This window comes from Emydura macquarii, unplaced genomic scaffold, assembly GCF_026122565.2.
Source record: "Emydura macquarii macquarii isolate MOO-44397 ecotype Brisbane River unplaced genomic scaffold, CSIRO-AGI_Emac_v2 contig_1253, whole genome shotgun sequence".
Taxonomy (NCBI): domain Eukaryota; kingdom Metazoa; phylum Chordata; order Testudines; family Chelidae; genus Emydura; species Emydura macquarii.
The window spans coordinates 76,500,883-76,528,854 of record NW_027131390.1 but is presented as its reverse complement, the minus strand read 5'-3'; the positions used below and the strand labels follow the sequence as shown (position 1 = coordinate 76,528,854).

General features: G+C 43.6%; 1 protein-coding gene across 1 annotated transcript; it reads right to left on the bottom strand.

Moving 5' to 3' along the window:
* Positions 1-7,523: 7,523 nt before the first annotated feature.
* Positions 7,524-23,445, bottom strand: LOC137152988 (ATP synthase subunit beta, mitochondrial-like). The gene is given in 11 exon segments (XM_067547913.1): positions 7,524-7,708; positions 9,784-9,985; positions 10,173-10,385; positions 10,529-10,651; positions 14,155-14,313; positions 14,796-14,980; positions 15,380-15,501; positions 16,886-17,060; positions 19,988-20,170; positions 21,408-21,564; positions 23,335-23,445. Coding segments are annotated over 11 exon segments (1,728 nt in total). The 3' UTR covers positions 7,524-7,610.
* Positions 23,446-27,972: the final 4,527 nt, after the last annotated feature.

Sequence of the window (27,972 nt, the reverse complement as noted above, 5' to 3'; positions counted from 1 at the left end):
AGCACTGAGGAAATGGGATCGCCTGCTGGAAAACACCACAGTGGAAGAAGCAGGTAAACTAGACATTGGTAAGCATTCAAAATGCCTGTGTGGAGTCCCCAAACTGTCTAGATGAGCTAGCAGCCACTCAAGAAGTTGGAGAGGGTAGTCTCCTCCTATAACTTCTACTCTTCTTTCTAGCCTGGTCCTGGTGGCAGGGCATGAACAAAGCATACTCATGTGGCTGCTGGGCCAGAACTGCTTCTTCTTTAGGGTAGGTGTACAAATGCCCAATTTCAGCATAATTTCAGAGTCTTTCAAACTATCCAGCTTGTCATGGGTCTGTTCCTTTTGAAGGGGCACTGCTGTTTTTGGAAGGATTTGGATAATTTGTTGGACCTCATGAGGAAGTCCAAATGACTGGAGCCAAGAACATCTGCGCCTAGCCAATGCTATGGTTCTGACTGCAGAGTCCACAGCCTCCAAACCTTGAAGCAAGGTCCTGGCTACTAACTTTTCCTTGTCTACATAGCATGGAAATCTTGAATGGCCTCTTCTGGCAATTTGCCCATAAATTTCAAAACAATGCCAGAGAGGTCAAAATCATAGCAACCCAAAAGTGCTTGCAGTATAGCAATCCTGAGCTGTAATCCAGACACTGAATAAAGTTTCCTGCCAGAGACCAAGCTTCTTCGCATCCTTTGGAGATGGATACTTGCTGTCCGTCGCTCCCTCTCATTTACAGCTGATATTACAACTGACTCTGAAGTAGGGTGAGTGTAAAACGGTTAGAGCCCATGTCAAGGAACATAATACCTTTGCTCAATTCTTTTTGCTGTGGAAAGGAGGGAAGATGGCAATTTGCCACAGCACTTTAGTAGGCTCCTGAATAGCTGTATTCATAGGAAGCACCATTTGAAAAGGCCCCACAGAAGCCCCATCAACCAGTCTACAAGACATTCTTGAATCACCTCCACCTGAATATTTAAGGAGGAGGTCACCCACTTCACAAGGGTCATGTAGGGCCCAATATTTGTCTAGTGGAGGTGAGGAGCTCTCCAGCACCATTGCCCCATCGAGTGATGAGGAAATGGAAGCCAAGGCTGGCTGAGCTAGAGCCTCTTCCAATTCTTCCATAGGGGGGCATTCACCAGAGCAGATTGCTCCTGCTCAGTTACCAAGCCCAGTACTGGAAGCTGTTTCTTTCTGCTCATGAGGGGCTGATCTCAATGTCTACTAAATGAAGTAGACCTAGTAGGGTGTGCAAACAACCTAGAGACAGGTGGAAACCCACAAAGATTCCAAAATGGCCAGTAGCATAGTCCTGGAGCCCCATTCCTTCCTGAACATGGGTCTCTCTCAGTTGGTCAAAATGGCTCTTCTGCCAGGTACCCTGAGTGGTAACCACTCAGAGGGCAACGGTGGCTAACATGATGCAGCCATGATGAAGAATGGATTCTTCTGACGAGAAGTTCCTGGTGCTGGGGATTGATGCTCAATCAGGAGAAGAGGGCATCAGTGAGATCATTGCTGGTCTGCCTCTCAATAGCACTGAACAAGGAGGAACCAGAGTGGCAGGCAATGCCCACAGTAGTAGAGGCTGAGCTGCAGTAGATGTCTAGTGATCATTAGTACCAGTCAAGATGATTCTTGTACCATCAACAAAACCAGTACTGAGGGACTCAGCAGGTCACATAACCACAGCGTAAGCCTCAGGAATTGATAGCACTGGGGTAGTCTCCTGTTGCTGCTGAAGACTGCTTCACTGAGTCAGATTAATCTCTAAGGCAGCACTGTCTCAGTGGGGATGGTATCGATGCCAAAGTCGACAATCCTGCCTGTGGAAAGCTCTGCATTACAAAGTACCTCAGCCTGGAGGGCCCTCTACCCTCCTTGCTGGCATGTCTCCCAGACCTTGGTGCTAAAAACTTATCTGCCAGATACCAAGTCCTTCAGTGCCTTCTTCCTGTGCCTCCTCCTCAATACTGGAAAGGGAGGCGGGCATCAAGAATTTGTCAAAATGGGAGGAGCACTCATAACCCAAGCAGACATGCTCCATACATGCTCCAAACAGCAAGGCTCTGTGGATGGGCACAGTTCTGCCTCCTTTTGAAGGTTTAAGTCTAACCTGTCTGTCCTTTTTAGTTTTTGGGTTAAAGTCTCTGCAGATTTGGCACCTGTCATTGATGCAAGCCTCTCCTGGGTACTTCAGGTACCTGAAGTGCAGCTCACTAACCAGCGTCAGCTTCTTGCAGGCACTGCAGGGCTTGAAGTATGGTGACTGAGGCATGCCCCAATGCAGGAACCAAGAGTACAAAAAAAGCCTAATAAAAGGAAACCTACTAATAAAAAACTACTACTAAGTACCACTTATATACAAAAGTAAAAGGGAAAACCTGCAAGAGTTCCAACAATTCTCACAGGTGGTAAGAAGGATCTGAGTAGGGTCAGGGACGGCTCTGCCCTTTATACCCTCACACAACAGCATGAGGCAGAGTGCGCATGCGCTGCCCCCAGTGGGTACTGCTGAAGAAAATCTCCAGCAGTGCACTTGGCACACTGACACCTGAAGTGGAATGGACACATGCAATGACTTGAAGAGCTAAACCTGCCCACAGGGGAGAGGGACTTAGAAGACCACACCAAAGTGCAACTTCAAGGAGTCACTGGTGGTGAATGGATAACTTGAGGTGATTTTGAAATTTGTTTACTGAGGGTAACTTCTGGAACTAGTCTCACTTTTTAAGAGCTGGTGCAACTTAAAGTTCAGACTTTTGAAAGGTGCATTTTAAAGTTGTGAGCCATGGAGAATTGGACAATTATGAAATATCAGCCTTTTAGCCATGAAAGACTTTCTGGCTGACCGGAATAAGTATCTTCAACTTAGTTGGAAACATATCTAGTAATCAGAATCCCATGTTCTCTTAGAGAGGCTGGCAGGTCTGACTCAGCTGCTGCCTTTTCTATGCCATTTCTTTTAAGGCACCCTAGCAGCTCAGAACTTTCACCTGCATGGTGAATGTGACTTTTGCATGGGCCACTAGACAAGAGAAAAGTTTATTAAAAACAAGGCATTTGTTTAGTATACATAGTTTTCATAACTGACTAGTAGATGCACTCCATCTTATGTTGATGTACAAAACCAAAACTATTGGTTATGTGTACACTACAAGCTCAGGCTGAGATTCACATCTCACACACATACGGTAACTCAATGAGAGCTATTGCAAATATTAGTCATGGTAACAATGACAGTGGTAGCACAGCTTCACTGTATTGAGTACATAATACAGGGTTCAGACAGGTTTGTGTTTAGCCCAATTAAGCTACACCACTGCCTGTGCTATTGTGGCTACCTTGCTATTTATACCAGTGGAAGCTTCCAGTCACAGTCCTAGCTTGTCATGCAGTCTTAAGATATAGCTTTTTTTTTTTTTTTAAAAGTTGTTTTCAAGATTGCAATAAAACAGTAGAAAATTCCTTTTCTGCTGAGTTTCAGAAGGGATGACTGAACTTCCATCAAACGAACAAGTAGTTATAAAAAAAGATCAAATACACGGGGAAAACATGTGAATAGGACAAAAAACTTCATTAAACTGGCTAGGGGTCAGCCACCTAAGCCTCTGTATATCAGGAGTTCCAGTGGCCAGAGCCATCCATTCAACAGATCTCTCCCCCACCGCCTCAATGCTCCTTGGCCTCAGCCTTCACCCTGCAGCTCCATGGCAAGGACACTTTAAGGTAACTCATGCTTTGTAAACCAACGCTGACTAAGTCAGCTTGATGCCATCCTATAGGGTGGTAGTGTAGATCTCACACACTTTCTCCAAAGCCATGCAAAACTCAATCCCTCCCCACCCCCCACAAAAAAAAAAGTATTTAAAAGTTCAGAAGAAAGAAGTAGACACCCTACTTTGGTAACGTATCAGACACTAAGCCAATGGTTCCCAACCCATGGGCTGGGGGGCCAAAAGTGATGCACAGGGTCTTTCAAAGTGGCCCACTGCTCCCCTCCCACTGGCTGCAAAAAGAGATCTGCTGCCTAAGGACCTAGGCAGAGCACATTGTCGCAGAGCTACAAGACCAGTGCAAGCTCCTTGCTGCAGTCAAGGGGATGGGAGATCTGTGCAGTAAAAGTGATCCACCTGGGTCCCTACTGGAGCCAGAAGGAGGGGAGCACTGATCTCCTGTCCCTCTGGCTGCAGAAGGGAGCCACTGCCTAGGGACCCAGGTGAAGCCTGAGGCTACAGGATGGGTGCGGTTTCCCTGCTGCAGCCAGGAGACCAGCAAGGACTCCTTCCATCTGGCTGCATGGGGAGCTGCTGGCGGAGACTAGTAGCCCTTCATGGTTGTAAAAATGATAACTATGGACCTCAAGCCAAAAAGGTTGAGAACCACTGCACTAAGCTGTAATAAAGTTGTGGCTATCATTCCCCAGGACACACCCACTACAGCTGGCTTCTAGGCAATTACAGAAGTTTTCAAAAGGAGAAGATTCATCGGTACACAGATTTGTTTCAGTGGGATTGCTCTTAAAGTTATCTAGAGGAAAATCACAATTATACTATCAAGATTGTAGAAACAGTTATTGTTAAATTGAGCTAAACCTGAGTAAAGAATGACACCCAGTGGCCAAACGTTTACCTAATTACTGCCTTTCTAACTAGCTGTTTTCTGTAGCTTTTCCTGAAGTTTTCAAAAGTCTGAACTTCAAAGTAGTTCAGTCATGCATACAATCAAAACCAGCTGTAAATTCACCATGGTAATAGGGGGCCATGCATAAGTTGTTTTTTTAAATCCATTTATTCCTCTTTTCATCTCTATATGGGCATGTACGTAAAAACCCTTGGTTTTAACTCTTCTCCATAGACGGCTCATTTCTGCCACCCTTACTCAGATTGAGTAATCAATGGAAGTCTATACTGAGTAATACTTTACTGAAAGGTTAGCAGAATCAGGCCCTCTAAGGTAATAGGTCACAATACCCCAACATGCAACTAACAGAAATGTTCATAGCTCTCATCAGTGGTTTACTGTCTCATTTCAGTGCTCTTTTTACATGCACTACGAGTAATGACAACAGGCAAAGAAGAATGCAGTTTGGGTTCTTCAGACTGCAAATGTTTCACAAGAGTAATTAGAACTTAGCACCTGCATGTCAAGTTCAATTATGGTCATTTTAATGGGTGACAAAACAGTGTTTTAACAGCTTTATCGGATTCAAAATGTTAAATTGCAAGTTAATATTAAAATTAAAGATATAAAGTATTTCCTATTTTTCTACTATACTAGGGTAAGAGTGTAAAAAGTTTTAGCTTTCCAACAAAGTTAAAATGTGTAAGTTAATTCTGTGTTTAACATTGTTAACTTTGGCGTATACTCCTGTAAATCCAATCCTCTAGGACACTGATTTTTGGGATTTACAGTAAGGTGTGACACTTCATTTAATTTCATGCAGCCTTTTCACAGATAACAAAGAACATTCAGTTAAGTTAAGAGAATTACCTGTAAACACCAACACCTAATATGAAAGTTGTATTGTGGACAGTTATCACACACTAAATTGTCACATAGCAAACAGCGGATGGCTTGCTGGAAATACATTTGGCTGTAGCATGAAAGACTCCGATGCTCACAGTCTTTCATCTACAAGATGACCTTTATTCCCACCCAACAACTTGTACATGTGAGCAAAAAATTGTAACCTAACACTTTAAAATTCACCAGACACAAAGGTCATTAGAAACTGTCTGCACCCATACCTCATAAATATGTCAATGGCTCATTTCCCTCTCACTTTTAAAATAAATGAGATCAGTATGTGCTAAATACCTCAAACTGAATAAGTAAATCCATCTATAAGTGTACCCATTAAAGTAGCAAATACCAGCAAGGCAAATGTTGATATGACCTGACCAAAATCTATTAACTTTTGAAAGACTGTCTTCCTGGCACTCACACACACAGAAAGACTACTGTCTTCTTCACACCAGCACTGAAATGTCTAAACTTACCTCTCACTCTGAAGAGAGTCAGACAAAAGTGAATGTCACCTAGTGATACATCCAAGAGGAAGCTAATGGGAAAAGCTGTCTATTAGCCATCTCCAGATATGTTCTCATATTCCTAGACAAAGCAAGATTCTGAACTACTCAGACCAGAAAGGTCCCTCCGCCCAGAATTCTCTACTGATAGCCAAAAACCCCAAACATTTAATTACTTGCATCTGTAGAATCTGTAACCTCAGTCGTATAGAACAATCTTTCAAATGAATCCAGTTAAACTGAGGAAGTTGGCTGTCTGTGATTACTATCCGCATGATGTTTAGTACCACCTGGCAGTGATTTGCACTCTCATTCCAAGTAGACATTTTGGGACAGGGAGAAAACATTTTCTATTAGGCCTAGAACACTAGCACCACTGAATTAGCTAGTCAGGTCTCTTGTAATATCTGCATGTTTCAGGATACAAGTAAGGAGACCTATTTTATGATATACATCACAGCCTTACGCTTTTAGACACAAACTGTCCCTGCATGTTTTAAGTAAAATGCTATTTTATTCCAGTAAGGAATTAAATAAGTAGCAGTCTATAAGCAGGCCAACATGCAGTTATTGATAAGTTACTGCATGTAGATAAAGGCATCCAAATGGAAGTAGCTAGCTCATTCTGTAATAGTCCGAGATAAAGACCCAGAGTATTTCCACAGCCTTCCTGGTACATAAGGTTTTGCTAATTTGAATGCTCTATCAATGAACTCTTTACAGGAGGAGAGTTATTTTCTTCATGCATACAAATACTCTACCTTTCCATACCATTAAAGAAAGTTATAGGCACAGTGAAGAGATTACCCCTGCCGATAAATTAACATTTTAAATTAAAAAGTCACAAAAATAATCTCAGAAGACCCACTTAATACACTTGTGTAATATTTTGTTGAACTTCCAGAAAGATGTTTTACATTGTGTTTGGACAGGGAGCAGTATCCTTCCAGTCAAAAGTTAACATGACCTGGTAGTAAAAAAACATCTCTTCTCAAAACTGTATTAAACTTTTGCTCATTAAACTATGACACAGGCCAATTTAATAAACAAAAGACAAGTAGAGTTAAGAGTTTTTCATTTGCAATATAACTGATTACAATAAAATTTGTGTTTCTGCAATTCTTCATTATATTGTTTATGTAATCCCACAGCAAAACTGTATCAGGTAGAAAGGGCAAATGCAGTAGGAGGTTAGCCGCCACCATCTTTTCCAAGATGGAAAAAGTAATCACACATCACCTTTCAAATGCCGCTTTCATGGCTGTTAACTTTGATGTTCAGGAGAGCCTTAAATTACTATTTCCAGAGGCAAAAGATTAGTCAATCTAAACAAAAATAAAAAGTCAGTAATCAGAGGAATTGTATATCACAATGTTTACAAACAAGATGTCTGGCTTTTGTAACAGGCATCTAGGTGACATTTACCTAATACTGCATGTTCACATGTGCAAAAAGGGCCCTAATTCTCTCCAGTAAATGTGAAGAACCTAGAACCATGAGTTTGGATTAAACTTTTTTTTTTATACACACACAAAGTCTACATGTATGACAAGTTTAAAAGAGTACATGCAAATACAATAGTCCAGTTTAGGCATGTTCTTCAGACAGCTTTTGAGCTTTAGCAATAACTTCTTCAATAGGTCCAACCATATAGAAAGCCTGTTCTGGAAGATGGTCATATTCACCTACAATGATACAATTTGAATAGGACAAGTGTTGAAAAGATACAAAGAAAGTTAAAAAGGTCTGAAGACTAAGGCACTAGATTCCCAAAGTTTACTGTAGGTTTTTTAAAAGTGCAAGTATTTACAAAACCCTGTTTTCCACACTTGTAAGAGGTGTTCAGCTTGGTTTTAGTTAAAAATTCTGTTATTTGCACTTAAAGCATTATGGTAATGCACAGAACTAGAACACAAAAGTGAACATGGTATTATTACTGACCAGATTAAGTGGTACATAAACAGCACAGCAATGAAAAGTTTCTTAAAAACTACACTGAAGTATCTTACCCTTGGTCAAGACCATCCTTAATACAAAGAATAAGCTGTTTGGAAACCACCCAACACCACATACCATTTACTTCTCCACCAAGACACACACCCCTACTTTTATCAAAATAGTACATTACAAACTACATTACAACCTTAACTCATCCCATTTTCTTCCCCTCTCCAAATATAGTAATTTGTGGTTAGTGTAGCAGTCGGTTGTGCTGTGAGAGGACAGTTTGGTAAAGGGGTGTTTGCAGAAGCGCAATTAACGGGGTGATTGAACGGTGAAATCCCTACAAAGAGACAAGGTTGCAGTGCATGGTTTGTTGCTCATTGTAGTGGCAGTAATAGTAGTGTGCCCAAGGGTACAGGAATAGAGGGCTTTTGTGGATTTGTCTCAAGTATGCTGTGGTACCAATCCTATCTGTTTCCAAAACAAGCTTTGTTTTATTTCCTAGGTTTTTTAAATGCTTAAGTGAGGGTGGAAGATGGGCCTATATGGAGGTAGAAAGGCAGCTGCTGTCAGTAAAGATTTTATCCAACAGCAGCTGTATAGGAAACCATTATTCTACAATAGATCTGACAGAAAAGGGCAGCTCCCAGAGAAGGTTTTATTCACACCCAATCACCTCACTATCTTCCTTCCAGTCAGGCCTGCATACATCTGGCCTCCATCAATCAAGCTTGCATGTACAGTGCATAAGCTTTTATGCATTATACATGTCATAACTAAGAGCCATCATCCAACAGCCTTACACTAGAGCTACCATTTATCCTGAATAAATCTGGTCCAATCTCCCAACCATGTTTTGTAGTTGACAGTTAAAAGAATATTGTTCAATAATGACTAGTAGAATTGCCAAGGAAAAATTTTAACCTCAGCCCAGATTTCAAAAAAGACTTCCTATTAAACTCATGAAGGGAAAAAAACAAATGAACAGTCTACAAAGAAAATTCAAAGGGCACAAAAACCCTGATTTCCCCTCCACTTTTTTTTTTTTTTTTTTAAACACACACAGACTGGCCATTTAACGCTCGTTTTAGAACACAACCCTAATTAAGGAATCACTTGCACTCTGCTTGAAAGCTGTACTACCACAACCCCCTCTCTCCTCCCCCCACACCAATTAGCTATGTAGTCACTTGTGCAAGTAGCACTTTTAGGATCAGTAATTACTCTAGTGAAATTGGAAGTAATTATCTAGGATAATAAATATACTGTTAAGTGGCAGGTTTGTAGGACACCTCTCCCTCTAATTTTATTAGCAACAATATAAAGCCACATTTTAGACAGTATATTTTAGAACATTGTCCAGTTCTAGGGGTTAAGAGGAAGGAGATTGGTCTCAAAGCTACTAAGAAGAGGGCCTGAACTAATGAAGTATCCTACCTACTTTGTCTGGCAAGCTTCAATCCTGATCCCTTGTCCTCCTACCTCTCCCTGAATCATGCAGCAGGGACAGGTTTGGACTAAAAAGTGGCACAGTGCCTACAGTGACAATGAAGGCATGTGCAGAGGATCAGTGAAGACAGTATCCAGGCAATGACTCTCAGGGAGGGAAAGCAGGGGCCAGGGAGTTCAGTACTTCTGATAATGGAGGGGGAGGGGAAGGAATTTGGGAGCCAAGTGGATTTCAATCCCTTCCCTCTTCTTATAAATCTATTCTTGAGAACTAATGCTTAAATATTAGATGTTGCACATCATGCTCCACACTGGCATGGCTGTATTATTGCCTAGTGCTCCAGGCAAGTGAAAAATATTAGTTTACCAGATAAAATGCTCTTGAATCCCTTGATTGTTTCCTTCAAAGGCACCAATTTTCCAGCATGGCCTGTGAAGACTTCAGCAACCTGGAAAGGCTGAGACAAAAGCCTCTGGATTTTTCGAGCCCAGGCTACAGTTAGTTTGTCTTCCTCAGACAATTCATCCATCCCCAAAATAGCAATAATATCTTGAAGGGATTTGTAATCCTATTACAGGGAAACAGGACAACTCAAATTAAGTAATCCCTTGATACCATGTGTAGATACATTGATACTGCATCTTACTCGAAAAACATTGAGATCCTGAAGTTGAATTTCACTGATTAAGTCTTTATGCTCAGTTACCTCCAGTTTGAATGAAATTCATTGGGAGAAATGTAAATTAACAGGATACCTGAAGAATCTTCTGTACACCACGAGCCACATAATAATGCTCTCTGCCAACAACGTTAGGGTCCATGATACGTGAAGTAGAATCCAGAGGATCCACTGCTGGATAGATACCCAGTTCAGCAATAGCACGGGATAATACTGTGGTAGCATCTAAATGCACAAAAGTAGTAGCTGGAGCAGGGTCGGTCAAATCATCAGCTGGTACATAGATAGCCTGAAACAAGTACAAGGTCTTGTAAAAAATGTACTACTCGTTATGCCTCATAATATACCTACTATAAACTGCCACCTGCAACTCATGAAACTAAGCAATGAACCCTTTACTGATCATATAAAGACACCCGTTTAATGCCATACCTGTACTGATGTAATTGATCCCTTTTTAGTAGTAGTTATTCTTTCCTGCATTGTTCCCATGTCAGTAGCCAATGTTGGCTGATACCCTACAGCAGAGGGGATACGACCCAGCAGTGCAGAAACCTGAAGATCAAAAGAGAAAATGTAGCAAGTTAAGAACTCTTGTAGTTCATTTTCTCAGCTACATCAGAGGTTCTTAAACTGTGCAGTTTAAAATGTTACCACTGGGTCCTCTATGCTTCCTAAGTAGAGTTAGAAGACAGTAAACAGTTTGCAGCTCTACTCCCAGCCATTACACTCAGCCACCAAATGGAAAGAGTGGAGACAAGATCAAGATGGAACTCCATTTCATTCTTCTAGTCTTATTCTTCCAGCAAGAAGGGAAGTTGGAATAGTCTTCTTTCACTTCAGCAGTCAAGTTTGTTGCTCGTTGGCTACATCAGTCGATCCAGGGGCAGTGTGTGCATTCACAAGGACAGACCAGGAAAGGAGAAGTAGGCAGACTGAGGATATAATCAGAAGTTAGTGAATTTTGGAGGCACAAGAGCCAGAGATATTACAGAGGATGAAGGGAAAAAAAAATCAGATGAGAACAATGTACCCACAAAGAAAATAAAGGGGAGACAGCAAGAATGATATCAAGACACCTTTTCTTTCCACCTGCTTCAGACATTGCAGGAGGTCAGCCATTCTGGGTATTAGACACAAACATCCCCACCCCCCAGCAGGATGTGTTGCAGTTTTCCCTAACCCGAGGAGATCCACTTTTTTTTTTTTTTTTTTTTTTTTTAAAAAAAAAAACACCAGTAAGAAAACTCAAGAACTGCCAAGATTTTACAAAATAAGACATACTATAGATAGCATGTGATTCACTTCATAAGCATATTTATTCTGTGAACATGAAGGCATGTGTAGTGCAAAAATGAAAAGCCTGTAGTCTAGGATGCATAATAAAGAGTGCAACTAACTAGTCAGGTCTACAATTCTTTTGTATCTACCTTTAGATCAGTTGTTCTCAACCTATTTACCACTGTGGGCCACACAAGCAGCTCTCGGTTATGTGGGCTGCATACAATATATATACTACCTGTATGGCCCTGAGCATGTCTCATGGACCACAGCTGTGTGCTAACTGGGCCGCAAGTAGCCCACAGGTTCAGAACCACTGCTTTAGATAAAAATATACTTACCAGCATATGTGGCTAATTTTGCTACTAGCTAAAGTTTTCTTTATTACTAAAGTAGTTTTAATGGAGCTTGAAAGTGAAACCCAATAAGGTCAACTGGAACTTCTACACCTCCCAATAAAAAGTTAGACCAGTTAAGGAAGGACACCATGAATCTGCAGCAGAACTAGGGCCTTCAGAGGCAAAGGTTTGCTCCATGGGACTATTTCATTCCTGTCTACCCAGCAGCAACAAAATCACCAAACTGCATACACCTTTCACTACAAGCCAATAAGCATTGCCACAATGAGATCAACTGGGTGCATATTTTGAGCAGAGCATTTATTCCTTCTTCAGTGTCTCCCCTACCAGACCCAACACCAGCTGGTTTGGGATACTAGCTCCCCAGCAGCCCACCCAGTCATACATTGAGCAAAAACCAGAACAATGGTGCTGTAAGGGCAGCCTATAATTACCCCTGCCTCCTGAAGCCATGCTAGTCACTAGCAGTAGGCCATTTTTTGTTCTTCCCATTTTGGATTCTAAGAGATGTTTGTCACCACTTTGCCACCTCTTCTCCACTCCCCCCTTACTCAGGCCCTCAATTGCTCTCTTCTATAGTATGCCCTCTATACTTTTCAGCTAGGTCTTATTAATAGCAAACCAAAAATAAAAGTAAGTTGCCTCCAAGAAAGGGGTCCTGCAGGGAGAAAGTCTCTAGGAAAAAATTAAACTTGGAAGAAAGCTTAGGCTGAGGGGTTCTTGTATTCTTGAAGAGGTGACTGGCTCTGTGGATATAGGGAAAAGCAGTGGACGTGATATACCTTGACTTTAGCAAAGCTTTTGATATGGTCTCTCAGTATTCTTATCAGCAAGTTAAAAAGAGTATGGGTTGGATGAATGGACTATAAAATGGATCGAGAACTGGCTAGAGCATAGGGCTCAACGAGTAGTGACCAATGGCTCCATGTCTAGCTGGCAATCGGTCACAAGCGGAGTGCCCCAGGGGTCGGTCCTGGGGCTGGTTTTGTTCAACATCTTCATCAATGATCTGGAAGATGGGGTAGATTGCACCCTCAGCAAGTTTGCGGATGACACTAAGCTGGGGGGAGTGGTAGATACCCTGGAAGGTAGAGATAGGATACAGAAGGACCTAAACAAACTGGAGGATTGGGCCAAAAGAAATCTGATGAGGTTCAACAAGAACAAGTGCAGAGTCCTCCACTTAGGACGGAAGAATCCCATGCACAGCTACAGACTGGGGACCGACGAGCTAGGCAGCCGTTCTGCAGAAAAGGACCTGAGGATAACAGTGGATAAGAAGCTGGATATGAGTCAGCAGTGTGCCCTTGTTGCCAAGAAGGCTAATAGCATATTGGGCTGCATTAGTAGGAGCATTGCCAGCAGATTGCAGGAAGTGATTATTCCCCTCTATTCGGCATTGGTGAGGCCACATTTGGAGTATTGTGTCCCTTTTTGTAGTGGGGGGCCCAAAACTGATGTGGACAAGTTGGAGAGAGTCCAGTGGAGGGCAACAAAAATGATTAGGGGGCTGGAGCACAAGACGTATGAGGAGAGGCTGAGGGGACTAGGTTTGTTTAGCCTGCAGAAGATAAGAATGAGGGGGGATTTGATAGCAGCCTTTAACTACCTGAAAGGGGGTTCCAGGGAGGATGGAGCTAGGCTGTTCTCAGTGGTGGCAGATGACAGAACAAGGAGCAATGGTCTCAAGTTGCAGGGGGGAGGTCTAGGTTGGACATTAGGAAAAAGTTTTTCACTAGGAGGGTCGTGAAGCACTGGAATGGGTTACCTAGGGAGGTGGTGGAATCTCCATCTTTAGAGGTTTTTAAGCTGCAGCTTGACAAAACCCTCACTAGGATTATTTAGCTGAGGTTAGTCCTGCTCTGAGCAGATGGTTGGACTAGATGACCTCCTGAGGTCCCTTCCAACTCTGATTCTATGAAAGGTAAACCCTTGGAAGAGAAGTTTGGGCATGTTTATGTCTTTATTCTGTTTAAGTCAAGGTAACTATCTTGATATTGTTAAGTCTACTCTAAAGTTGTCTTAGGCCTGGATCTTATGCTTTTAAAGAGCAATTTAATTGTTTGATTTTGGAATGCATCCAGTGGCCCACATTTGAAGGAAGTTATAAGGAGGATACACCTAAAGGCTTTATTCTTCCCCTTGAAAATTTTAGGGTTTTGTACATAGTTCAGAAGACATCTAGGCCACTTTTTTCAAAGACTTGACTGGCATATACTAATATCCACAGTTCCCTCCTCCCAAGCAAGAGGAGAGACTGAATTTTTGCTTAAAATGGATGTTTGATAGGTTTTCATGATTTGGGGAGAAGGTGAAGATGACAGAGGAAATAAGGAGGTTCCAATTTCAGAGCTCTAGGAGTAGTTTTTAGATTCCGAAGTAAGTATTGTATTGGATCTTTTTATTATAAGCACTAACCTCTGAACCAGCCTGGGTAAATCTGAAGATATTGTCTATAAAGAGAAGCACATCCTGTCCTTCTTGATCACAGAAATATTCAGCAACTGTCAAACCAGTCAAGGCAACTCTGGCACGAGCACCTGGAGGCTCATTCATTTGACCATACACCAGTGAAACCTGGAATAAAATTTATCACAGAAATAAAATTAGGCTACTATATTTTCTATAGATCATCAACACTACATGAGATGTATTATATTCAACACCCACATGCGTTGGGCCATTGTAGAGTCAGACCTGGGACCAGATGACAATGGCACATGTGCTGAGTAATTTCCCCCACCCCCAAAGTGTGAACACTTTTAGAAGACTAAATGAAGCTTTACAGACTTAACTTTCACCCTGATCTAATAAATTAGTATGCCACAAAAGCAGCAAGGGTGACTGAAGGCCCACTATTAGAATCTGTGGACTTCCCTAACTGAAACATGAAAATTAGTATGTATATACAAGTCAAATTATCACACCTCACATATAATTTTTCCTGGAAAAAATACTTTCTGTATTATAATGGTATGTTGCCAAACAATCCAGTCTAATGTACCACAAACACTGGGGGGAGGCGGAGGGGTTAAATACTCTCACCCTTTGAAAGTTACCTTGGAAGAGGCATCCTTCACGTTGATGACACCAGATTCAATCATTTCATTATACAAATCATTACCCTCTTGTGTACGCTCCCCTACACCAGTGAAGACAGAGTAGCCACCATGGGCTTTAGCAACATTGTTAATAAGTTCCATAATTAGTACAATTTTTCCTACACCAGCACCACCAAAGAGCCCTGAAACAACAGTTTATGTCATACAGTTGATTTTGCAGTTTGGGATCATCAACCAACCAATGTAATTATAGCCCGCTCCAATACTTCACTATTATATCACAAAATGCCTGTTACTAGTGTAGGAATATTAAGCTAACTCTAGAACAAAACAAGCTAAAGTTGCTGCTGTTAGCCTGATCCATTTTCAATAGCAAGTTTGTTTACTCTTCCCTCACTAGAACACTTTCTAGTAAGCGCACAGATTTAGGAAACTAAATAAGACTAAAATTTAAAAGTTTATATAAAGCAAACTTGCAACTACTCACTTTTTAAGTCTCCCTCAAATTGAAGTACAGAATGTTTTATGTACTTGTTGCATAAATTTACAGTACATCTATTTGCTTCAAAAGAAAAACTTACCAATTTTACCTCCTTTAGCATATGGAGCCAATAAATCTACAACCTTAATACCAGTCACCAGAATTTCTTGCTCAACACTCATATCTTGGAATTCAGGCGCTTCTGCGTGAATAGGTGAAAACCTGTAAAGAAAGTAAAAACAAAAATATGTAAAATAGTTAAAGCTTAACAAAGTTTCAAGAAAAACTTTAGAGATACTGAATAAAGGTGGTTACAATAGTGGTCCCTAGCCAGAAGTTAAGTTTACTTCTATGTAAAATTTAAAAGCAGCAGCTCCATCAGTGGAAATTACAAATTAGAAGTGTCTAATTCAAACAATACTAATATGACAGTTATGACACAGAGATCCCCTGGCAAAGGATCCCCTTGCTCTCTGCAAACAACTTATTCCAGAATTGACAAATTCAATATACCAAAACACACATCTTGCAGGTTATTTATCCATAAAGAGTAATATGTAAGGTATCTACAGAAAGCTCGTAAGTTGTCAAGATTCATAATCATTGCAAGAAATATGTACAAGTAATATATAAGGAATACTGTATTTATGCAGGAAGTATGCTTTATGGACTTGGAATAGAAAGTCACCAGGAGATAATGTGTCTTGGTGATTGCCCATTCAGGCAAGGAGGAGTTGTTACCCTGCCCTCTTTAGCCAGTGATGCAACGCAAGGTTCAACTGTTCTACCTTGTGCAATACTAAGGCTTTCAATGGAAAACTCCCCTCCCGCCCCATGCACACTCCTGCTTCAGGGCAGCATTTAACCGCCTTAGCCAAGAGATCATCCTTTCTCCTACATCATTGCACATTTCTGCAACAAATGAGGCAGGAGAGATGCATCTGGTTTCTCTCTACATATTCCTGATTCATCCTCTGAATAGGTCCACTTGTACAATGAATGAGGCAGGGGGCCTATGAAAAAAGTACCGTGTGTTGATATAATTGAAGACTATCATAATGCATATGCACAAGGTGGTCAAATTAAGGATGTAAAAGCAACCTTAATTCTAGTATTTCCAAACTTTTGAGTGCTTACTTTGCACCTTTCATAACACTAATTTGATAGGGGGTTTTACATTTAATCATCAGTATAGCTTATTCTTCCCATACAGGAATAAACTATACCGGTACACACACTTTTATACTAGTATAACTGCATCCACACTAGAGCGGTCATACTACTTTAACTATACCAGTATAGTTAATGTGGTACAACTTTTAGGTTTAGGTAAGCCTTTAGATCAGAGGTCCCCAAATGGGCCAGGGTCCTCCCAGCCAGTTCTGCCCCAAGCTCTGCTCCAGTCCTGCCATGGTCCCCAACCATGGTCCCAGCTGGGAGGAGGGGAGGAGACACGGACAGGGTAAAGGAGGGCACAGGATAAAAAGTTTGGGGACCACTGCTTCAGATTCATTAACCCTCACCATTTCTTTAAAGCATAGCTACAGATCAATATACTAATAACAGCAATTTCTTTCCTAAATCAATTAAGTTTAAAAATACTCACTGTTTGGCTGCAATAGGTCCTCTTTCATCAATTGGCTCACCTATCACATTCATAATCCTTCCCAGTGTTTCTGGTCCAACTGGAATTTTTATAGGAGCATCTGTGTCCAGAACTCTCTGTCCACGGGTTAAGCCTTCAGTGCCATCCATGGCAATTGTTCGAACAGTATTTTCACCTAAATGTACAAAATCTACATTTGCTCTTTGAACAGAGAAAATTTACCTGATTGCAATGTAACTTCAGAACATATGTAATTATGTTCAGAAGTTTCAGAATGGAGAGTCAATTTATGTGATACAACTGGACATTATTTCATGCTTCAGCCAACTGAGGCAAAACTTAGTTTTTCTGACTTAAGGTTGGCTTACCAAAAATCAATTACAAGTTTCTATATTGGCAAATCAAGTTTTAATAAAAGCTACATAGAATATCGAGTTTTAGCAATATTTTTTAAAAGTACATAGTCTTTACAGCATTCATACTGAATTATCCAGAGTTACAGAGTATTTCTAAGCTTGTTTTAGAGTTTTGGTTTTTTTAAAAAACTATGAACATAAGCTTTTTTCCCCCTGCAATGGTAGTTAATTATCCGCAGAACTCACCTGCTCACCACATATTGTGGTATAGAATTTTAGCTTTCATTTATAATTAAGTTAAATGACTAGCCCTTATGGTTGTCAAGTGAACACTGAAAATATGAACTGATAGCAAGCTGTTGGACTGTTGTCCTGCATTTACAGAGAAGCTAAAACAGTGTCAGAGTGCCCCAGTCATCTCAATTATAGTCCAACAGACTCTGCAATTGTGGCATCTTGGGGAAAATGATAGATGCACAGAAGAATTCAGGTTATTTGATACGGTTTCCTGTATCAGACCTGACCTGCCAGGAATTGTTTACAGCTCTCGTTCCCCAGCTTTCCCCACAAGAGGGAGTTAGTTGGATTACATTGTACGATCCCTGCAGCATTCCTTGGACCCTAGCAGCAAGGGGTCACAGAGCCAGAACTGGAGCCCAGCTTGCTGCCAGGGAGTATGGGGCAGCTAGAGTGTAGGCCAGACAGCTGGGATGTCTGGAGAACAATGTAGCAGTGAGAGCGGAAGTCAATTACAAATTCCTCACTTTCCTGGCACACAAGGGGATGGGTAGAAGACGCGGTTCTGAGAACCTTCCTGAACAACATTACAGGAATAGAAGCTCCTGGGGATGGGCTACTTGGAGCTTATAGAAAAAAATCCTCAGAAATAGACTAGCTTTGTGTTTGGGGAAGACAGAAGGAAATTAAGGGTATATCATAGAGATTAATTAAATTAACTATGCTGCAGAGTTTTATTCCTTTTTGCCACAGGGCCTTGCTGGCTGATCAAAGGGAGGTCTTACATTCAACTTTATAGCATCTGTCTGTCATGTGATACTTTGGAACACCACAGCCAATCAATTCAAAAAATTCAGGGGATGTAGGCATAAATGGACAGAATCATATTTATTTTGGTAAGAAAGAGAAAACCTGAAGTTCACATGGAGCCCCTTGAATCTAGTTAGCAGATCCAGCAGTTTCAATGACCTCTGCAGTTGGCTGCCACCAACCAGTTCTTTGATCTATAGACATTAGCACCTCCCAGCACAACAATACCCCTGAATATCAGCTCTGTCCTTGGTTCCAATACAGACTTCCTGACATAGGGACAATATGGAGGAAAGGGACAAAGCCCCTGACATGGAAGAAGAGAATGGGGCATTCTGGTACTAGGAAAGGGGAAGCACGGGAGAGCACCTGACCTGGTGGGGAAGGGACAGTTCCAATTGCAACAAGTCCCAGAAACATAGAAAAATGGCAGGGTGGCACACAGGAAGCTTATTGGGGAGAACGAAGGATACAAGGAGCTCAGCCTACAGAAGCAACAATGTATGTGATCTTCTAGTTAGTATATAACAAAGCCAACATACACATTCAATGGTCTACATTGAACGAAAGACTTCAGAAATTTTTTAAGTTTTACACCATTTTTCCCTCTGCTACAGCATCATACCAACATGATTTCACAAGCCCTGAGAAAAGCCAAATCTACCTCTGACTGTGGGTGGGGAAGGAAGAGATTATCAAGTCAGAAACAGATTTGGAGTTGAGAGGACACTGGTATCAATCTAGAACAGGAAGTGTCCTATCTAAACCCTCAGGAGCTTTTGGGTACTACTTTGCCATGTGACCAAAGTCATTGGGTCTTTATTTTACCAGCTCCCATTCCTTTAGTGTTACTGAGGAACCAATATAAATGGAAAAGCCATTTGGACTTTAGTCAAAGGAAGGGTTTTCTTGAAAGGAGAATCACTGATCTGAGCCTTTCAAACCTCTAGCAGAATGGCAGGAAAACTGACTGGTGGAGCAAGGTCCATGTTAGGATAAGGCTCTTAAAAGGTTGCTCTAGACTGGATCTTGCCTCAAGGAAAATGGAGTACCAGATCCTGATCATCCAAATCTGGATTTATAAAAAAGAATACTAATTTACAGGGCACCCACAGAGACCAGAGAGGTGTTTGTGGGGCATATGATTCCATAAGGCCTGGACAGAGGAAGCACAGTGTTCAAAACATTCCTAATGGCCTTCTCTAGGTAGGTCTCAGAGAAGCCAGAGCGTGAGAGGGCATTCCCCTAAAAGTGGCTTTGCACAGTCGATCCAGGAAACTTCGGCCCAAAGGAAAAAAGCAGGAAGCCTACTTGAAGAACCAAGACAGTACAGAGGAAAAGGAATAGAACCAGCACTGATGGAAGATGCATCTCTGCTGCAGACAGATTTGGGGGAATAATGGAGGCATACTCCATGCTAGATCCAAAGTGCAGGGAGAATGTTTGAAGCAAGTTCACAACTAGGCATGGTAGAAGGGACCTCAAAAGTGCAATTTGCAGTAAAACACGGGTCTTAGGTAATGAAGTCTCTGCAAGAGAAGCTTGCAAACTACCCTGGAGCTAACAGTGGTAAAATGAAGATAGAGAGCTTGCTGCAGTCCTCAGACAAGGTGGCCCTAAAAGTAGGAACTATCAACAATTAAGTAATATGGCTTAACAAAACTGATAATGCAAAGTCTTCATCACAAGACAGACTTACCAAGGTGCTGAGCAACTTCCAAAACCAATCTCGTTTCACGATCTGACACCTCCAGGGCATTGAGAATTGGAGGAAGACCTTCATCAAACTGGACATCAACAACAGCACCAATAATCGCAACAATATGGCCTGTTGCAATACCAGATTTGGCAGACTCTGAAGTCTTGGCAGCATAATTTCACCCTAACAAAAAATTACCAGAATCAAAATTAGAGCAATTAACCTGTTAGTTGGAAACATGACCATATATTTTACTGAAGTAAGCCAGATTTAAATTAAAGTACAAACTTTATACTTGTTAAAGACTTTAGGAACATGACATAAAATGTAGTGTTCTTAAGAGAAACACTTTAGAAGTGGGACTAAGTTGATGTTTTACTATGAAAACTCAGGATTAAAGAAATAAAGTATGGAATTTTACCAGTAGGTTACATCATAGGCAGGGAAACATCAAGTACTGCTGATTCCTAATTACATGTGCAAATCAACATTTAAAAATGGGTGCAGCATTCACCATCTTGCAGAATGTGTGAGGGCCTCTGCATCAGTGTTCAGAAGGCGCATCATACAGCTCTAAAACAGCTCTGATAATAGGCATAAGCTTTCTTATTCTCCAATGCACCAGTATTTAGCAGGTTCACTATCTTGCCTCGGATAGTGGCCTTCTAACACACACTTCAAAAGAAGAGAATCCTTTTGAGCACATTGCATCTAGCTAATTATACAGTGATTTTTTTTTATTTTTTTTTTTTTAAAGTCTTGTGTTGCACTTCTTATAACCAGAAACATAAAAGCAAACCCTGATCCGACTGCCACAACATTTTGGTTCTGTTTATTTTAGGACCGTATACACCTAGAAGTGGTGCCTCAGAGCTAGTGGATACAGTAATAGGCCAACAAAGACGAAAGTGGGGAGAAAAACATAGCACCACTTGATCTAGTGCTTCCAACTGAGCTGTTCAAGTATGTTTTGCCCACATCACTGAACGAGCCCCCACAGGCTGAGGAAGGGAAACATCAGGGTTCCCGTTACTTGCAGGCAGGTCTAGGGGAGTCACGAAGGGAGCACAGAACTCAAGTCTCCTGCCTCCCTCCGCCTCCACTCCAGCCTAGAGGCTTCAGCAGCGCCGGGCCCAACACCCCGGCCCCTCCCGCCCCGAGCAGGCTTCAAACAGGACAGGCCGCCCCCGCAGGAAACCAGAAGAGCCGCGGAGCGCCCCGCCCCCCGGGGGGTGAAGGGGCAGCAGGCCCAGAGCAAGGGGCGAAGCACAACGAAGCAGGGCAGTCGTGGGGGCAGCGAGGCCAGGCGGCGGCGGGGACGGAGGCAGAGCTCACGCTCCGCTTGGGGAGAGCAGACAGCCCGGTGGCTGGCCCAGCGGGAGGGCGCGGCCGGGCTGACACCCCCCCGCCACTCACTCACTGTGCGGAAGCGCGCTGCAGGCGGCCGCTCCTGCTGCCAGGCCGCCACGGTCCTTGGCAAGGGGCGCCAGAGCCCGCAGGGCCGCCACGCCGCCCAGCCTCGCCCGCCCCAGCCGCAACATGGCTACTCCAACACAGCGCCGACCGCGCCCTCGCGCCTTTTACGGCGAGGCAACGGCCGCGGCTCAGCCGCGCAAGCGCTTTGACGTCAGCAACCCTCGCGCTAACGGGGAGACAGCGCATGCGTAGTGGAAAAGTGTCCCGCCTTGTATCCCAAGGCGGCCGTCCTTCCCTCGTGCCGGGGGACGAGGCCGGTAGAAACTACATTTCCCATTATGCAAAGCTCCGTCCGAGGCCTCCCTGGGGACTACAGGCCCCAGCATGCAACGCTTCACCTTGACAGTGGCTCATGCTGGAGCGGCCTTGCTCTGTTACAAGTAGTTAGTTTCTGTACTTAGAAGTAGGATATTGTACCGTCCTCCCTTCCTGCTGGCCTCTGCGTGTCCTGCTGCTATGCTGCTACACAGGGCTCAGAGATTTGCTTTCAGAGCTAATGCAGAGCATCATGACATGAAGATGATGTGGGGTTGTTCTGTCATTGCACCATGAGTTGCATCCTAATACCAGGATGTTACCAGCAGCAATTAAATGAGGGGCGAGGAGGGGAATTGCAGTGAGAGCTCCCCCTATTCTTCCTGGCTTAGGTGAGCAGTGCTCCTCTACAGCTCCCCATCCTCTCCCTGAATGGTGCAGTAAGAACTCACCCTTCTTGTTTCAATCCACAGAAAGTCAGGATGCCTGGTCTTGATGGGTCAGATACAGGAGCCACCCTTGTGTCATTTTCAGGGCTCCCACCCAGAGCAGCTGAGCCAAAAACAAAACAAACAGAAAGCAAAATGCCCAGCAGTGCGGTGCACCCTGGAAGTTGGAATCCATAGTGACAATCCCTTGAACCATCTCTGGTCAAATAAATCCACTTTAGTGACAACTCTGGTGGCTCCCTTTATTCCAATTAATTGTGTTATTTGAATTCCTGCCCGGTTGTCAGCACTGTAGTCCCACAATTAAGTAAGAGATTTATAGATTCCAAGGCCAGAAGGGACCATTGCAATCATCTAGTCTGACCTCCTGTAATACAGGGCCTACCCTACACCAAACGATGCCGTAGGCGAGGAGTCTTTTCAGCTCCTCCCTCCTCCATTTGTTAAACTTCTGAAGACCTTATTTTTGTATTGCATTTGTAGTCAATTTCACGATTTTGATGCATGGTTTGCATGCATGATTTATCCCTGTCACATTATTATACTTGTAAAAGAAAATACCTACGGAATCTTGTTCATGGGACAAGGCAATACACCGCATTTATTGTAAATAGAAGAATTTTAAGAAGCTATTGCATTTACACATTCACACACCCATTCACACCCACAAGTTCTGGTATGATATAGTTACCAGTCCTGTGCATTGCTCGAGTCAACCTAATGGCCAGCCAGGCTAAGCACGAGGGGGGAGCCAGGCCTCTATTGGTCGCAACCTGATGCTCCATGATGATTGCAGAACGAACCCAAAGAACCCATGTTCTCACCCCATCTTTTATAATAGTCAGTTTCCATACAATCATATGAATCTTACTCTGTCACGCAGCCTCCAGATTCTGTATGGTAGTTAATCATCAGTCAATTGTAAACATGACTTCTCTTCTTATTTCACACTTTTTCCATTCTCCCGTGCTTCAGAGTTGTTTATCTACATTCTTAGGCGTTCAGGGTCAGAAGAATGATAGTTGCAGCTGGCATATTCACTCCCCTCTTTGTTATCAGAACAGTTTGGGTTGGCATCTCTCTTCTATTTATACCTTACACATACATTCCTCACTCACACCCAGAAAGCAATTAATCAAGATATTTTTAGGCTCAGTAGTTAGGTACAATAACTTCTTTACTATTCAAGCTTCCCCGATTTATGCCTCCATGGATCTCTTCAGCCCTTTTGACCACAGCATCACACTGGGAGCTCCTGTTCAGCTGATTATCCACCATTATCTCCAAATCTTTTTCAGAGGCACTGCTTTCTAGGATAGAGCCTCTTCATACTGATAAAAATATTAAGTTCTAGAAAACAGGATCATAACTAAATAGTAAGCATTTAACTTTAGAAGGACATTGTCACATACACTGGATCCAAAATTTGACCAATTATTATTTATTTCTACGTCACCTGAAAGTGAGCTAACACTTTACAGAACATATAGAAAGACATAGGCTATGTCTACAGTGCTGCGGTAATTTGAATTAGTTTAATTCAACTTTCAGCAGCTGATTTTTAGAAATTGCAGCAGAGTGTACACACTATGCTGTTTGCACTGGTCTCTTGCATTCACACTGGATTCAAATTAGAAAGCAGTGCAATGTGGGTAGCTATCCCACAGTACAATTAGCCATGATCGCTGTTGGGAAAAGTGTCTTCATCCCAGGATGCAACGCTGCTTCCCCCACTCTTTCCCCCCGCCCCCAAACAAACAGGAAAAGGATTTTCCTGCCGTTTTTTTAATCCCGGCGATTGCCATTGCTGCAGAGACATGGAGCCAGCTGAACTCTGCACTATAATTCTGATCATGACAAATACATCGTGGCTTATCATGGAGTATTTTAGAAATAGAGTGAGAAGGTGAAACAGATACTACACCTATGCCACCATGGCTGCCCTGCTACAAGACATGGAGCAGAACAATTCCCGATGGCTGCAGGCTGTAAGGAGTGTTCTGACCCCTGAGCAGTCCAGCAGCACACAGGACAGCACTAATGATCCCGGGGAAGGCACATCTGGTGAGTTTTTTTTCTTCTTAGCATTTCTGTCCTTTTACATTGGGTGGGGGGGGGGCATGAAGGGGATTTCAGGCATTTTGGTGACTGAACTGTGTGGTTACACAGCAAGAAGGCAAAGCAGGTACTACACCTATGCCACCATGGCTGCCCTGCTACAGGCCATTGAACAGAACAATTCCCGATTGCTGCAGGCTGTAACGTGTCATCTGCAGTCTGTGGACCACAGGTTCTGGTGCAGGGAAACAAGCACAGACTGGTGGGGCCCCATTGTTATGCAGCTGTGGGATGATGATCAGTGGCTGCAAAACTTTCATATGCGAAAGGCAACTTTCCTCAAACTGTGATAGGAGCTGTCACCATCCCTGAAGGGCGTGAACACTCGCTTGAGACAAGCCATGACGGTGGAGAAGAGTCACCATCACTCTCTGGAAGCTGGCAACCCCCAACTGTTATCGCTCGGTTGGGAATCAATTTGGAGTCAGTAAATCTACAGTGGAAATAGCCATGAATCAATTGTGCAGTGCCATAAATAGACTTCTGCTATGAAGGCTAGTGACTTTGGGAAATGTGCAGGACATAGTGGAAGGGTTTGCCATGATGGGCTTCCCAAACTGCAGGGGGGCCGTTGATGGAATGCATATCCCCATCTTAGCACCTGCACACCTGGCGACCGAGTACATAAACCGCAAGGGGTACTTTTCCATGGTCCTGCAGGGGCTTGTGGATCACAGGGGTTGTTTCACAGACATCAATGTGGGGTGGTCTGGGAAGGTGAACGACGCTCGTATATTTTGTAACTTGGGGCTGTTCTCTAAGATGCAGGTGGGCATTTTCTTCCCTGACCAAAAAATTGACATTGGGAGTGTGGAAATGCCCATAGTGATCCTGGGGGACCCTGCTTACCCCTTGCTCCCTTGGCTAATGAAGTTGTACACCGGTCACCTTGACAGTGACAAGGAGTGTCTTAATAAGAGGTTAAGCAGTTGCAGAATGATTATAGACTGTGCCGCTGGGTGTTTAAAGGATAGATGGAGGAGTCTTCTCACTAGGCTGGACATGAGTGAGAAGTACCTCTCTTCTGTGATATCTGCTTGCTGTGTTCTTCATAATGTGTGTGAAGCAAAGGGGGAAAGGTTCCCCCAGGGTTGGGCTGTGAAGGCAGAAAGACTGGCTGCCAATTATGAGCAGCCAGATGCCAGCACTACGCAGAGGGCTAACCATGGAGCGCTTTGCATTAGGAAAGTTTTGAAAACCAGATTCTGCAATGAGATGCAGGAGTGATTTCCGTTCATGTATGTTGTTTGCCTTTGATGATCCCCCCTCCTCCCAATCCAACTTCAATATCTGTGCCCAACAAATCCCTCCTGAACAAGATATAATTTAATAAAGAAATGTTTTGGAATGATGCAAAACTTTATTTTTTAACATTCAAGTCATGAGGGTGTGGGGGGTTAGGGTTCATTCACTGTCTTCAGGAGTAGGGTGGTAGCATGCTGGGGTGGAGGAGAGCATATACTGCATCCTGGACAATCTACTGCGAGACCTCACGGGGGTGGGGGAGGTGGAGGGCGGCATAGCCCTTGGTTGAGGATCATTATGGAGGAGCTGCAGTGGGACTCTATCCTGCCTCCGCTCCTCCTGAAGGTCCACAAGACTCCGGAGCACGTCTAACTGGTCCCACAGGAGTCACAGCATCTCCTGCGTGGTGCTGCGATCAGTTTCCTGCATTTGTCTGTAAGTGTCCATGACCCTGTCCATGCTCTGGGACAAGGTAAGCCTCAATGCTCTTCGCTCTGTCTGTGGCTGATGAGGCGTTCAAGAGCTCAGAAAACATGTCATCTCTGTTTATTTTTTTCCTTTTTCTAATCTGAGATGGTCTGTCCGCAGCATTTCTTAAGGGTCTGTCTACTGCGGAGGTGTCTACAGAATGAAAGAAAAATAACAAGGGAGCCACAGTTAGCATAGTGAAAAAACTGGTACAAATGTAACAATTTCAATAATGAGACCATGAAACAATGTAGCCACAGGTAGCATAGTGAAAAAACTGGTACACATGTAACAATTTCAATAATGAGCCCATGAAACAATGCAGTAAATGATTTCCTCTCTCTGCTTGTATTTATAACCCATACAGAAAGCAACTGCGGATGCCTGTTGGGGGGGCAGAGGGGGAATCGCTGCTTTTATTTCAAACTCTTACAGAGACCAGCTGCGGACGGCGTGGTGGGGTGGGAGACTCTGCTGGTGTTTTAAACACCTACAGAGAGGAACTGTGGAGAGCGTGGGGGGGGGGGTCTGTGCCTAAAACACAGATTTGCTGGATGCAGCGGGGTACCAGCAGTGTTCCGCCATGATGCAGGGTCCCTTGATTGATTGTATCCTACCCTGGAGGGAGGAACAAGGTAGCCCTCCCCTGAAAAGTTTTGGGAACAATAACAGATTACATACATGAAAGTTTCCGTGAGATATCAACTGATGATAAACGTAGTATTTCTCATCACATAAATCAACTGTGCCTTGGGTAACCCCACAGTACAGTCACCGAAATGCCTGAAATCCCCTTCATGCCCCCCCCCCCCACACCCAATGTATATGGACAGAAATGCTAAGAAGAAAAAAACTCACCAGATGTGCCTTCCCCGGGATCATTAGTGCTGTCCTGTGTGTTGCTGTACTGCTCAGGGGTCAGAACACTCCTTACAGCCTGCAGCCATTGGGAATTGTTCTGCTCTATGTCTTGTAGCAGGGCAGCTACAGTGGCATAGGTGTAGTATCTGCTTCGCCTTCTTGCTCTATTTCTAAAGTACTCCATGATATTCCGCCATGTATTTGTCACCATCAGAATTATAGTGTAGAGTTCAGCTGGCTCCATGTCTCTGCAGCAATGGCGATTGCCGGGATTGAAAAAACGGCAGGAAAATCCTTTTCCTGTTTGTTTGGGGGCGGGGGGAAGAGTGGGGGAAGCAGCGTTGCATCCTGGGACGAAGACACTTGTCCCACAGCCACCGTGGCTAGTTGTACTGTGGGATAGCTATCCACATTGCACTGCTTTCTAATTTGAATTAAGGCTGGCCAGCGTGAACGCAAGAGACCAGCCCAAACAGCTTAGTGTGTACGCTCTGCTGCGATTTCTAAAAATCGCCTGCTGAAAGTCCAATTAAACAAATTCGACTTCCCACAGCAGTGTAGACATACAGTCTAGACACTGTTTGTCCCCTTAGAGCAGTGGAGGGGCTGTCAGACTTGTCAATTTCACTGCTCCACTACCGCAGTGAAATTGACAAGTAAGTGGGGTGATAGCCCGCTCCCAGCTGTAGGTCAGGAACAGATAAGCCACCCGGCTCCCGGCTGAGAGCTGGGACCAGGAGGGACAAGGGTGGTTGTTACCGGGCTCCGAGCTGGGGCGTGGAAGACTGCCCCCCAAGGGGGGGGCGCGAGCAGCAGCCGCCCCACTGGAAGCCCAGGATGTTGGCAAGTTGCCACCGGGCTTTCGGCTGCGAGTCGGGGTGCAGGCAAGTCACGGGAGGTTGCCCTCCGGCTGCGAGCCGGGGTGTGGATTGCTGCTGCCCGACTCCGAGCCTGGATGCAGGAGGCTGCCTTCCCGCTGCGAGCCCAGGACTGGCAGTGGCTGTCGCCCTGGCTGCAGGCAAGTCACGGGAGGTTGCCCCTCAAGGCTGCGAGCCGGGGCGCAGACTGCTGCCGCCCATCTCTGAGCCAGGGCTCGGGCTGCTGCAGTCCTGC